Source organism: Syngnathus scovelli, chromosome 19, assembly GCF_024217435.2.
Source record: "Syngnathus scovelli strain Florida chromosome 19, RoL_Ssco_1.2, whole genome shotgun sequence".
Classification (NCBI taxonomy): domain Eukaryota; kingdom Metazoa; phylum Chordata; class Actinopteri; order Syngnathiformes; family Syngnathidae; genus Syngnathus; species Syngnathus scovelli.
Window position 1 is genome coordinate 2,431,749 of NC_090865.1, and position 13,313 is coordinate 2,445,061.

Below are 13,313 nucleotides of genomic sequence, written 5' to 3' on the forward strand. Positions count from 1 at the left end.
TGAAATGCTTCATTTACTTTTATGTAAATACATTTTCGACACAGCACAAAATAAGAAATAAATAGCACTATACACAATTCCTATTTTACAGAGTCACTTTACCCAAATACACAGCTCCACTTGCACAACATGGTACCGAAATTTTTCGGCGTTCGCTAAATGTCACATTTTTAAAACATGGATGCCAGTAATCAAAACAAGTAATATAAAGTCTTTTTTTCTTTGGGTCACATGACCTTAACGTGTTCTAGTATACAAAGTAGACGACATTCCTAGCGGTGGCGTGTTCTTCGATAGTAGCAAACTAGACAAAAATATTTTGTCTCCTATTTTCAAAGCACATCAATTAGCGACAGTGAGCCAAAAAAAAGCAGCCAAGTGCACACAACACTAATTCAATCAATTTCGTCAATACCGATTTTGTTTTTGTCAATTAAAATCACTTTTTTCAGCAGACACCGGAAAAGAGTTGATGTTTGATGCGTTCGTCCGGCTTTACCTCCTCTTTGCCTCCTCGCTGGCACACCTCTGTCCATCTCACCGACTTTTCCCGCTTGGACGTGAGAACACTGTCAATATCCGTCTCCTCCTCTTCCTCGCCCTCGACGGACGCCAGGCTGCCCGAGAGGAAGGAGAGGTCCTTTTCTTCTTCGGCTTCCTCCCGCCATCCTTCCGTGGTCCTTCCTCCGGCCCAGTTCTTCCTCCCCGCGACGTGGTCCTCCTTGATGTGTCTCAACTTGCCCATCTCCGTCTCGGAGACAAGGGACCTGTCCTCGCCCTCCTCCAGCATTTCTCCGCATGAGTGTTTTTTTGTCTTGTGGCGACCTCGGAGGTTCAGCATCTGAAATGAAACGGAGGCGTTTGACAGATTTCATCTTTTTTTTTTTCTTCTCCTGCCTTTCCCTGCAGACACCTGACAAAAAGCAACAAAGCTTCTCGCTGATGATTCTTTCTGCACGCTGTGAAAAATTCACCTATTATTAGACACCGTTTAATTGTATATTCCGTATTTAGCAACACGACTTGATAAAGACGTGACACGCTTAGATAGGTGCTAATGATGGAGCCCGCCACCAACCTTAAAGTCTTTTCTCTTGCGCTGCAAAACAGGCCTCTGAAGGAAGAGGATTTGCTTAGTCGACAAACTCCCATCACTGAGAAGAAAAAAAAATCTTTTATTCCTTGGAGCTGGAATGTGACGATGCATTCAAAATGATTTCTTTTCTTCAGTGCCTTTTAAAACACGACAGGTAACAAGGCGAAGAGATCAGTTGGTGCGCTTTTGGCTGACAGATTGAAAAAGTGGTTTCATGTTAAGACATTCAGCGCGCCAGTTGGATTCGTTGGATCTCGCCGCAATCGTGTTGTGCCCGTTAGCTACCTCTGTCAGCCTTAATCCTTAAGATGGAGGCGCAATGAAACATCCGTCGTCCTCATTAGGAAAGTAAAATAAAAACAGAAAAATGGTGTACCTGTTGGTCTTGACGATGGGTGTGGGTAACACACACATGAGCCTCCATCCATAAGGAGCCAGAGATTGCAACAGCGGGACGTAGTCGGCCTTCACCACCACACCCTGAAGTCAGCAAAAAAAAACAAACTCTGCCACGTATTTATCTAAAGACGTCCAAAAAAATAATAAAAATGAAATACAAAAGCGTCAGTGAAGGAAACTCACATTGATGACCGTCCACTGCTCGACCACGATGGCGTCGTAGGAGGTGCTGGTGGTCTCCTCGGTCGAGTTATGGAAGATGAACACGCTGTCTACAGATGAAACCTCGTTATCTGGAGAGAAGAAATTAAGATGGGTGGAGGATCTGGATCTCAAACCAGCCCGAATGAAATTTACCGTGATCATCTCTGAGGTGGAAGAAGCCATCAATGAGTTGAGCGCCGTTGGTAAAGTGCTGAGTCATATGGTCGAGCCAATCACCGTCCACGTCGGTGACAAGCCCCGCCTCCTTTTGAACTCGTAAGGGCACCCTAAGCGAGTAGAACCTCAAAGACGTGTTGAGTTCTCCCGTAGAGTTGTATAAGGCAAACAGTTGAAGTCCTACATATAAGATTAAAAAAATAACTACAATGTGATTAAACAGGAAGTGATGTCACGGGATTACTCACGAGCCTGCGCAGAGAGGTCATCCTTCCCGGTTTGGGAATTTTTCAAACAAATGTGGTTGTTATTCCAAGTCAGGTCTGATTCTTTATGGTCTGGCCGACTTGGACTTTTACAATGCCTCTCGGAGGAGAGTCCGAGGTCCAACGGGCTCCGTTCCTCTTGTCCATTGAGGTTCTGACTTTCGCATACTTGGTCTCTATGATATGAAGATGGGTTTGCCGCTTCAATTGCTTCATCGGACTCCTTTGGGTTGACTTCTGAAGGTCGAGCGGGCAAGTCTGCCTCTGAGCTCAGTGAAGCCTTGTGATCCCGTCGAGCATGTTCTCCACTTTCATGATTTAGCTCCGGAGAATCAAAGGGGACGCCGCCCGGCTCAGAATCATTACCGCTCGGTTCTGAAGGATCTGTCGGGCTGGATTTAGAGCTGAGGGGGTGTCGGTGGATGGGAGACGGGCTGGAGTGTAAGGAGGATAACTCATCAGGGTCCCAGTTTGTCGTGAAGCAAGGTGCCCCTCCTGGCTGCTGGAGAAATCCCACAAACATCACGCCTTGCTCTGCTACATCCTGGATCTGGAAGATAAATAACAATCATTTCATCAATAATTTAGCCGCCCATCGCGTTGGCGTCTTGTCAGTCAAACCATTACGTTCATAATCCAAGGTTGTCTCGCCTTGGAAGAGGCAGCCAATATCTTTCCCCTTCGGCGAGCTGTGTCATTGCCCGTCACAGAATACTTGACGTGAAGGCCGCTAGAGATTCTCATTTAAAAGTACCGTACCAACTCTCTGTACTGCCAGCTCAATACAAAGTGATATTTGACGTCTATTCTCGTCAATGGGAGTGAAGTGTAAAAAAATGGGAGTACTTGTGTAAAAAAAAAAACTCCAGTAGGACCATAAATATATTTTTCATTTATATCACGTTATTTAAAAACTATAAAGAAGACATCAAGATAGCAAATAATTCCGGTCTCCATGCAACCGCTATTTAGGCGAGCCTTATTTACACACGCACAAAAGGCATGAGATTCTATTCATCTGAATTAGAAACCATGCTAATCATGTGCAAAGATCAAATATTCAAATGACAAAAGGACCTCATCTGGGCTCATCCACGTGTGAACGTGTCAGTTGATATTTAGGCTGACAGGCTTGACAGGAGCCGAAACTCCAACGGACTAATAATGAGACATCTCCGATCGTTCAGTCAAACCTCACACGCTTGTTATATACATTTAAAGCGTTTAGCCAACTCCGAGCGAAGCCAGATTGAGAGTGGGAGGGCTGGCGAGCGCTCGGCAAAAAAAAAAAAAAAAATTGAAGCCGCACACAATCAACGTGGATGCTTATCAAGCTCCTCTCATCCGATTGGCTATTCATATCACGCCGCTGGAGCCGATCACATTAGACTCTGTCATACGCGTTTTCCATCCAATCACGTTTCCTTTTGTGTGCGCTCTTTGGGCGTTCAGATGCAAATCTATTCAATAGAGCACATTTTCATTTCCCATTGTTGGATTTTAGGAGGGGGGGGGGTTGAATTTTGAAGCAGGGGAGGAAAAAAAATAATGTTAGCTCGGCGTCTAAAAGGTTAAATCTGACACACAGATGCAACAAGTGGGAATTTTGTGCTGCCAGTGATTTGTTTTGAACTAAAAATGCCAACATTTAAATAATATTTAGTCCATCCAATTGGTCCATAAAAAATGCCAATGTGAGCAAAGCTGCCTGTGGTAGCAAGATTGGACAACACTGATTTCTTTGATTCCACCCACAAAGAGGAACATTATTCTCCAAAAACATTTCATGGGAAAATATCAAACTCACTCTCTTGACGTAGTTCTGGATCACCTCCGGGTCAGCCGCCTGATGACCGGCCGCGCACACATCCGTCTCCAGACGATGCTTCCACCATCTTTTCTCGTGGCAACTGCAAATGGAGATATTCCAAACATCAGTCAGGAAATTCTGTGAAGCAGAAAATACCGTCATGCTGTTTTAACATTAGCCTCAACGGCCGGCCTCCTCTCGGGATGGTTTCCTTTTCATTATCACCCGGCGGCGTCATTACCCGCTTCCATTACACTTTGAACGCTTTAGAGGCAGACATTTTGTTCGTGTTCGTGGGAGCTCACTCAACTGGAATGATCACAGCCAAAAATGTTCTGTTTTGGGACGAAGTGGTTGATTTTTTTTTTTTTTCCTCCATCACTCTCACAATAGATTTATTAGACGAAAGAGGGGAGGAAAAAGATTGCACCGTTGCAAGATGGGATCATAAAAAAAAGTCCAAAATCATAATAAAAAAGGAGTATTGAAATATGTCTCTTCATATTTGGAATGAGGTCAGAGAGAAGGACGTGGTAATATTATGTGCTCCCGGCTAGATTTGAAACAGTTGATCTGTCGCTTTTTTTTTTTTTTTTCACTCGCGTCCATTTTTTTTTTTTAATGATAGAGGCCAGCGGTGATGTAGAGAAAAAAAAAAATGGATGGAAGGGGGACAAAAGATAGAGTAGGGGGTGTTCATCAAAGAGTGAAGAGATGGTTTCATGCTTTCAGTGGCTCTTTGGTGAAGGCTGATGATGCAATCAGCCGTCTCCACAGAGACGGGTGCTGGCCACTAACCGGATCGGTGGGGGTGGTGCGGCACACGCCCGACACCTGTTTGCCTATTCCTTCATAATTAGATGTGCATTTTTTAAAAAACACCCACCTCTTGAATGAATTGTCTTAAAAGAAAAATTCCTTTAGCTTCAATTTATTAGGGAAGGACTGATACCTTGGGGTTTCTCGCACCAGCACGGCCCGATGGAGCTGCCGCTGGATACGGGCGTGATGCGGCCCGCAAGGGTGCACGAACGGGTGGACGGAAACCAGGACGAAACCTTGCGCGTAAAGCTCCCGGACCTGGACGGGAAGTTCTCGGACTGAAGACAGGCAGAGCACCGACGACACCGGCACCTCTGGAGGACAAACGGAAATGGATTTAGTCTCATTTGCATTGGTGTGGAGAAGAGAAAATAACCGGAATAAATTAAAAGACACGCACAGAAGGGGGGGGAGAAAAAATGTGAGCCATTTCATTTTCAATTTGTTCTCCATCATCTGGTGTGCTCACACGTAGCCAGATGCACACAAGCATGCACGAGAATGGACACACACAGGGGCAGCTCATCCTTGCATTTTTCTTTTTTTCATGAACTCACCACACAACAAAAGGTAGAAGGGTTACGTCACGTAAACATAAAAAGACAAGAACACATACACAAATTGCTCCTCCAACAGGAAGAGGGAGAAGAAAAAAAAAAGCCCATCTTGGCAGAAATATTTGGAAGCGAGAAAGGCTTTCATCCACCAAACACATAAATGGCTGTCTCCAGAACAGCATGGTAATGATTATATTAGCAGCTGGAGAGCATGTTGGTTGGCGCTGGTGGTAACAAAGCTCCATGTCATTAGTCGCCATTAACTCCACCAAGGCTCACCCGCCCTCAGGATGAAACTTCTCAATCGGGGAACACAAAAGTTATCTGGGTGCAGCCATTAACACTCGTCATAAATGCCGCCATCTGCCGCTGAGGGAATTCAACGTAAAAAAACGGGACGACCATCAAGTGTCAGTGATGTGTTTGCACAGGGATGTGTACCTAATATTTTGACCTATATTTGAAGGGCATTGCAGCTCTAAAAATCCTATATGAATAAATATTGTTCATGACTATGAAGTACGTATGGTGGTATAGCACCCAGAGAGAGGAAGCATTAAAGCCTGCCAGGTGACGAATGAGGATTAGGGCTCACAGGCGCCCTCAAGGCTTATCCCTTTCCTTGCTGGAGGTTGACTTTTTATTCAGATTGCCCTCTAATGACTTGCAGAGGTTTCAGGCGGGGATCTGCGCCAAAACGGTGGCTATAAAACAATCAACTTCCTGCAGCCGGGAGCTCCCTACAGCTCTGGGAATGCAGCCGCAGGGGCTACAAAGGTTGTTGGTCAGCATCTGTGGAGAGGGATCCACTTAAGTGGGAATGTGAAGGAGAGGAGGAGGAAAAAAAAAAAAAAATAGCTTGGAGCTTAAAGCGGACTAAGCGTGTGTTGGTTTTGAATTTTCATTGGCATTCCTTCGATTTTGCTGAGATTTGAACATTTTAATTACCGGTAAGGAGCAGAAACCTTTTAGATATAACCACAGGCGGAGCTAGAGGGGGGGTCGCGAGGGCACTACCTCCCCAGTCTTTCTTTATATTTTCATCCGTCCCCATTTAATTAATTTAAATCAGCGTATATGGAAGAATATCACTCACTAGACATTTTTAAATGTAATTCAATTTTGATTATTTTGCTCCCGATTCCAATTATCATGGTGCGCATTATTGTGTAGTGAAAAAATATAAATATTTAAAACCATCACACATAGAAATTTAGCTGCAAATTATCCACATGTTGTAGTTTTAATGAGCCGAGGGCAGCGGCAAGTCATCAGCAGCTTCAATCCCGCCGCACGGCACCATACCGAGTCCCTCGCACATCCTCCACTCTAACACCTCTTAAATAGATTTTTTTTTTTTTTTCCACCATCTTGACCAACTAACACTTTGTCTCTTCTCCATTAAAGGGCTCCTTGGTCTCTCCTGACTGCTTCACCATGCAGTCACTGTCTGTACTCGGGACCTTCATACAGTCAAGATGACATATCAAGGCAAGATGATGTCAAAGGGTGCAGCTGTTGGATGATAAAAGCGTAATAAGGCATTTGATTTGCGCTTTATGGCAACACGTCTGACCTGGAGGGCAAATATGTGAATGCCGGCCGGCCGGCCGGGCGGGCGAGTGACCACATTCAGTCAAGCGTGACCTAGTCACAGTGAAGAAAATTCGGATACCCCTCAGGGTATACAAATTAGATTGTGACCTCTATTTTTCAAGGAAGGGGCCACAAAATATGTCTTCCTGCTTTTTCTCACTGAATCCAAAAGATGGACCCAAGTTTGGCGTGACATCGTGCAACACCTCAGCGTACTCTAAAAGAAATGTTTTTTTTTTTGGGTTCCATAAGGAGCACCAGGTCAGAAGAAGACAGAAAAAAGAAGAATTCCATTAAGTAAGTAAACTGCTAAAATGTTTTCTTAATTTCTAAAGGTCACAAAATAATCCTGAGCTACAAAGTTGGCTTTATATTGCTAACTTTATATTATATCTAACCTTTTGGGTTTTTATTAGCAATATTTTAAGAGTGACAGTAAACTAGAATTGGCTTCAGGCAAATCTGCAAATCTCTGGTGGGCGGGGCCTCCCTAAAAAGCATCAATGTGTGAATGAAATAGCCTCGAGCGAAATATGGAAATATTTTAACGTCTCCTCCTATTTTGGTCTATTTTGCATCCTTTCCTTTCTAACGTAAGCAGACAGCTCTCTGATCCAAAGACTGAGCGGAAAATACTTCTCTCTGAGAGTCCCACTTTAGTTTCATAAACACTCAGACGGGGAAGCGGCTGTGATATTTGTTTTTCATTACTGTCTAAGAGTCATTAAATCACGCTGGCAGGCAAATGTTATTATTAATGGCAACTCAATTGAATTAGAGTGTGGACTTGACCGTGGTCCCCCCCCCCCACACACAATGTCACAGACGGACATGAGGATGCCGATATCGACCCCCTCACACACACACATAAATACAAATAAATCCCTTTCCTGGGAATGGGGTCTCTCAATCTCCACAAACAATCAAATAATCCTGCAGGAATCCTTCACTCCTCTTGCTCTCTGTATTGCAAATGGAAAGAGAGTGGAAGCACACACACAGACACACACACAGACACACACGCTCATTTCACAATAGCCGTGTGAGTAGAGCCATCTTAAGATGGCATCAGTGAGTTTACCATATAAATGACCTACCTGTCTGCTGGAAGATAACAGTAGCTCTGTTCTTAAAAGAGACCCACAAAAAAATATTTCATGTGCTTCGGGGTGAAACCATAGAATGTTTGTCCGGGGGGGTCGAATCTTTTGACTCATCTCCATGATCATTGTATATTTTTTTTCCCTCATCCTTTTATTAGATCAAATTGATTTTGAGGATTCCATCAAAGATGTTTGTTGTTGCAAAAGTTCACCGCTGACGTCTGTTCCAGTGTCGTATCGACGAGTCAGCCGCGGAGGATTTCCGTGAGCTTCTTGCACCTGTTGGGGCTTGTCGCTTCATATCGTACATGGCGCTCGCTTGCCATGTAGGCCACAGCAGCCGTTTTTTTCTTCTGCTTTTTAACGCTTGCCGTTTTGTTTTGCGTCAACAGTCGAGATCATTTGTATATTTAGAAACCGCCTGCCTCTGGAGGATTGCCGTCAAAAGTTTTGTCAAGATGCTGCGAGCGCACGCCCACACGAGCGGACTAATATTCATCGACTGATCGGAATGGTTGCGCGAGTCTCACATTCTTGCATCCACTTTTTTTTTTTTTTGCCTTCAGGACTTTCACAGTATGAAAACAATCATTCCGCAGAGTTGCTGACCTAAACATTTCATTTCTCTGGTGAAAGATAGAAAAGCAACTTTGGAAGTTGTTCCAAATCACAATGGCGGAAAAACAGCTAACTTTGGAATTCTGTTATGGCGGGGGTGTATTTGAAAAAAAAAAATGGCTTTGGCTGAGGACCAAATGGCAATTACAAGGAATGGGTTCCCCCCCCAGATGAAGCGGAACTGTGACAAATACAGAAAACTCATCCAGTTGTGACATTTCATCAATGTTGCCGGAACCGAGACACAAACCCATTTTTGTGTCCTAATCCTAAATTGAGGAAGGAAAAAAACAACTCCAAGCATTTATTTACCTTCTTTCCCCAACAGAAAATCCAGGAAGTGGTACGTATAGGCCACGCCCACTTTGGTCTCCACCTGAGGCCTTCTTAGCGTGGAGTAGATGTTGCCGGGGCTTTGCGTCTCTTCGGCTTTGCGCAATTTCGGGAGCCTACACCCCATATCTCTGCGGAGAGAAGACAAGATGATGAGAACACCCCCAAAAAAAAAGCATTGATAGAGTTTCTAAATATAAAAACGCATTCACACTACATTTTAAGCTCCTGCTGTGGGAAATAAACGTGTTTCTTTCTCTCACGCTCCCCCCCCTCCCACACAGTGTAATGCAATAATAGTGAAATATGAAACTGTCAGCCATTACCTGCTTGCCAGGCTGCGATACGGCCGTCTCCTAATCAAACGGAGCTGATTGGGAGCGACATGTTTGATCAGAAGGAATTAAAGCAGAAATGAGAGTGATTTCCTGCCCTGTCAAGCACGGCGGCGGCGGCGGCGGCGGCGACACCAGACAGAGAGGAGAAGGATCCAGAAGAGCTAAGATGGCGAGCGCTCTTGTAGCGCCGCTCGATTTATATGTTGATCCACAAGGTCAGCATTCCATCACAAAGAGATTTTCTCAAGACCGCGCCGGCCCAACAGGCAATTAAAATGACAATTTATAGCGGTCGAAAAATTCCCCTTTTGACGCTTTACAACAAGCAATATGGATCAGGGTTATATAGCATGAAAAACTAATTTTTATAGACAAATAACATTGGATGGAAGGCCAAATAGATATTTCTGACAGAAATCGTCAAGCAAATCAGATGTGACAGGCTCTGATTAGATTTAATATGCCACCCGCCACGCATCTCTAGGAGAAAGGCAACATAAAGTCAGGTAACAATCCTAACCTATGACATAAAGCTTGGTGTGTAGAAAAAATGTGGAAAATAAAAATGCATTGCAGCTATTTGGACGAGACATTATTCCACTCATTAAAGCGTGCTAGTAAAAAAAGGTATACTCAACGGATATAAAAAGTCTACACACCCTATGAAGGCCAGGGGTTTTCATGCTATTAAAAATGAGACCAACATAATCTTTACAGTCAGCACACATCTGCTCCCCTTTAGCACTGGCGGAGATACAGGGGGGGCTGCAGGGGCACAGTCCCCTTATTATTATTTTTTTTACATAACTTTAAATGTGATGGAACCACATTTGGTTTAATTCATGGAACGTTCCATAAATGACATTTATGGAACTTTATTATTTATTGATATATTACAAAAATTTGGCACTTGATGAAAGGCTTGTAGACTTTTAATATCTACTGTTTAGGCCTAAGGGACAGTAAGACCTTCTTTGGTGACCTAAAGACTATCAGGAGCACTGACCTACATTTGGAACAAACAAGCTAATATGTGTTCCTTGTAATTGCTCCAATTCGTTCCAAACAGTCTTCGTTTGAATTTCTCTTGGCTGGCTTGCTTTTATTATATTTTGCTGTACATTTTCTTGTCGCCATATCAACGTAATCCTCAGAATCAGTCGTAAATTCAAATTATATTAGCGACGGGAAGGCATTTCTAATGTGACCTCATAGGATAGCAATTTTGTTTTTTGTCCCTAGTGGTACCTTGTATGGTACATTAGTGTCTTTGATTGATTGATCTGCTACTGTATGTCACAAATTGAATAGAGAGCCTTTTCCATCTCATTGAAACAAAAAGCAATTAATCAACTAATGGATTGTTAATTTTTTTTTGCCATAATTGATCGGTGCAATTTGCTCAAATGCACATAATCGATGGTGGGCCATAATAATTGATTGCTTGCCTGCTTGTATGGCTGTTCTGCAGCTACCTCACACATTTCAAATTTAATTGAAGATTAACTGTCCTTACTGATAAGCGTGAATGGTAATTTGTTGCCGTTGCAACATGTTATGCTGCTTGCTGGGAACTACAAAAATATATATTTTATCACCTTCTAGAGAATCTAAACACTTTGCTCATCCATCCACCCTTCTGTCCACTGAGTCCATCTGTCCGGTGGCTCATAAGAGTTCCCGCCGCAGACGTGATCTCCCGCTGAGCCCATTTAGAGGCGTGATCTACAAGAATGTTTCCAGCCAGCCGCCGTGATGCCTGAGTTATGACTCGTTTCGAATCTTGCCAAACATTCTCACTCCAAGCTTGAGCCAGGCATGGAGTCGGGTCAAGCTCATGGTTGAAGGACGGCAAACGAAGATGGCTGTATTTATGGAGTAACACCAAGAATTTTCTTCCCCCTTACCAACACTTTTTCTTTCTCCATGTTGACTTCAAACAGAATCTTACCACTTTCATGCAAGCAAAAAAAGGCCTTGACAGCAAAAAAAAAAAAAAACAGCTATTAAACATGAAGCAACGGGAGGGAGATAAAAAGCCAAGCGAAAGGGGAGAACGCAAAATAGGAGGAAGGCAGACGGGAGTACAGCAAAGGGCTTCTCATTTGAGAATCTCATGTAACAGTCTTGGAAATGACAGAGGATTTGCGTGAGAGCGTAATCCGTCTGCTCTGCTATACCTCTTGAAGACACACACTCGAGGAAGGGGCAAGGGGGGGGGGGGGGGGGGGGGGGTCGTGTTTGGAGTGGCGCAACAGACGTCCACCAGGGAGTGAGAGAGTCTGACCGAGCTTGAAGAACATTCACAGTAAACAGCTCGAGTCATCCAGTCAACCTGATCGCTCACCTTCAAAAGCTCATTCCTGGACATTTTTTTTTTTTTTTTTCAATTGCCGAGCAGCCAACTATGGCGACATCATTATTTTGCAGTTAAGGGATGGCAATTTGCAGATTTTTTTTAAACTTGGACAGCTTTTGAGCTGAAAATTTGGCTTTTTTTCTTTTTGAATGGGGGATATGAATCATAGTGTGAATTTGGTTTTGTTTTGTTGTGTGGACATTAGGTGGCCGTTTCTGCACTTAGTGCTCTCTTCCTTTTCTTTTTTTTATTTTATCATTGAGCAAGTATCATCAAATGAGGGCCCTGCTGACTCACAGTATCCATTAGAGGGAGAAATAGTGAATAAAGGTAAAAAGACAGGCAGGCGGCATGCCAAATTGCCCCTCCAGCAATATTTAAGTGTTTTTATGAGGCTGGAAAAACAAACATAAAAAGTCTGTCTTGACAAATGCAAGCTTTTTATTTTTTTACATTTAATTTGACCAGATTAAGAAGCAAGATGTTTTGTTTACAACGATGACCTGACTAAGCAGTCAAGCAACATTGGAGCATATCAAAAATACATTTTAAACCCAAACTAGGAGCTTTCGGAATCATTGTTTTGTTCACACCTGCTCACAATGCCCTGAGCATCTGACAGTTCCTAGCCGAGAAGAACAACCTTTTATTCTTTCTCTTCCCTAAGCTCAAAGGTGCCATCAAAGGTTCCCGTTTGGAAGAATCGGGCCATATCGAGATGAATAAAGGTGTGGTGGAAAATGCTGTGAAAGTCTGTGAGACCCCAGGGGGATTATTTCCAAGGGGGAAGCTTGAAATATGTTTTTTGAGACATCATTTCTGACACCTTCTACATCTCGGTAAACATACAGCATCTGGAGACATTTTAAATATAAATATCTACATGATTGTGTGTGTCACAGCAAGCAGCATTGACTCCATTGGTTTTTATTTTGTTTCCTCTCATATTGGTCACTTAGAAAAGACACCATGCAATGGATTTCTGTTTGATTTAAAAAATCTGGAACAAAGTTTTAAATGAAACAAGATTCCAGCTGGGTTTGCAGTGCTCCTTTTTAACTCTCTGCAGGCTCCCAATATATAAAGCAGCAAAAATAATGATGTTAATAATGACATAACACCATTTTGTCGCACACTTGGCACGTTCGTGACGTCATTGACACCGTTCATATAGACTCCGGACACTTTCTGACAGCTATGCGAAACTTCTCGTGAAATGTCACGCAACCATCACTCGCTTGGTTTAAAGGGGTGCAAAAAAACTCACCGAGCTTGGTGCTCGTCAGTGGGAGCCCAATGTGGAAGCCGTCTCGATCTGCACGGTTGCAAGGGGATGAGGCAAGCGCGTGGATCCGGTGCACTCGAAAGCTTCCTTCATGTGGCGTGGAGCTCTTGGGCGTTCTGCTCCCTCACTCACTTGCAAGACTTTTTTTTTTCCAGCGAGAACGCCCCGTGTTTTTTTGGACGACCACGCCCCCATCAGGTAGCATTTATACTGCTCCATTCCCGTGCATGTTTTGATGCCATTAAGGCTCCAGGTACCCCCCACCCACCCCAACCCTTTAAAAAATATATAAATTCATATTTCATAAGCAGCAATCCAGAGTTATTTATAATTTAAATGTGTCTGACTGG

At 43.5% G+C, this 13,313-nt stretch overlaps 1 protein-coding gene across 2 annotated transcripts; it reads right to left on the reverse strand.

The window, feature by feature from the left end:
• On the reverse strand, positions 1 to 13,113 carry rftn1a (raftlin, lipid raft linker 1a). 2 transcript variants are annotated; one of them, XM_049751001.2, is made up of 10 exons: positions 12,946 to 13,113; positions 8,961 to 9,112; positions 4,905 to 5,088; positions 3,950 to 4,052; positions 2,125 to 2,692; positions 1,853 to 2,056; positions 1,679 to 1,767; positions 1,473 to 1,576; positions 1,079 to 1,154; positions 1 to 841 (listed from the first exon to the last, which is right to left on the reverse strand). In XM_049751001.2, exons 2-10 carry the CDS (start codon positions 9,106 to 9,108, stop codon positions 449 to 451), a joined length of 1,869 nt encoding a protein of 622 aa, XP_049606958.1. In that variant the 5' UTR covers positions 9,109 to 9,112; positions 12,946 to 13,113; the 3' UTR covers positions 1 to 448. The 2 variants fall into 2 exon arrangements, with proteins under 2 accessions (XP_049606958.1, XP_049606957.1); XM_049751000.2 differs by having other exon boundaries at positions 1,679 to 1,788; positions 12,946 to 13,112.
• Between the last annotated feature and the right edge of the window lie 200 nt (positions 13,114 to 13,313).

What these genes read in the sequence shown, in the direction of transcription:
- rftn1a (XM_049751000.2), bottom strand. Translation starts at nt 9,108, where the DNA reads ATGGGGTGTAGGCTCCCGAAATTGCGCAAAGCCGAAGAGACGCAAAGC. An exon ending in CCACCTCAGAGATGATCACG is followed by an intron (nt 1,789 to 1,852) that starts GTAAATTTCATT and finishes TCTTCTCTCCAG; the next exon opens with ATAACGAGGTTTCATCTGTA. An exon ending in GCAAGAGAAAAGACTTTAAG is followed by an intron (nt 842 to 1,078) that starts GTTGGTGGCGGG and finishes GTTTCATTTCAG; the next exon opens with ATGCTGAACCTCCGAGGTCG.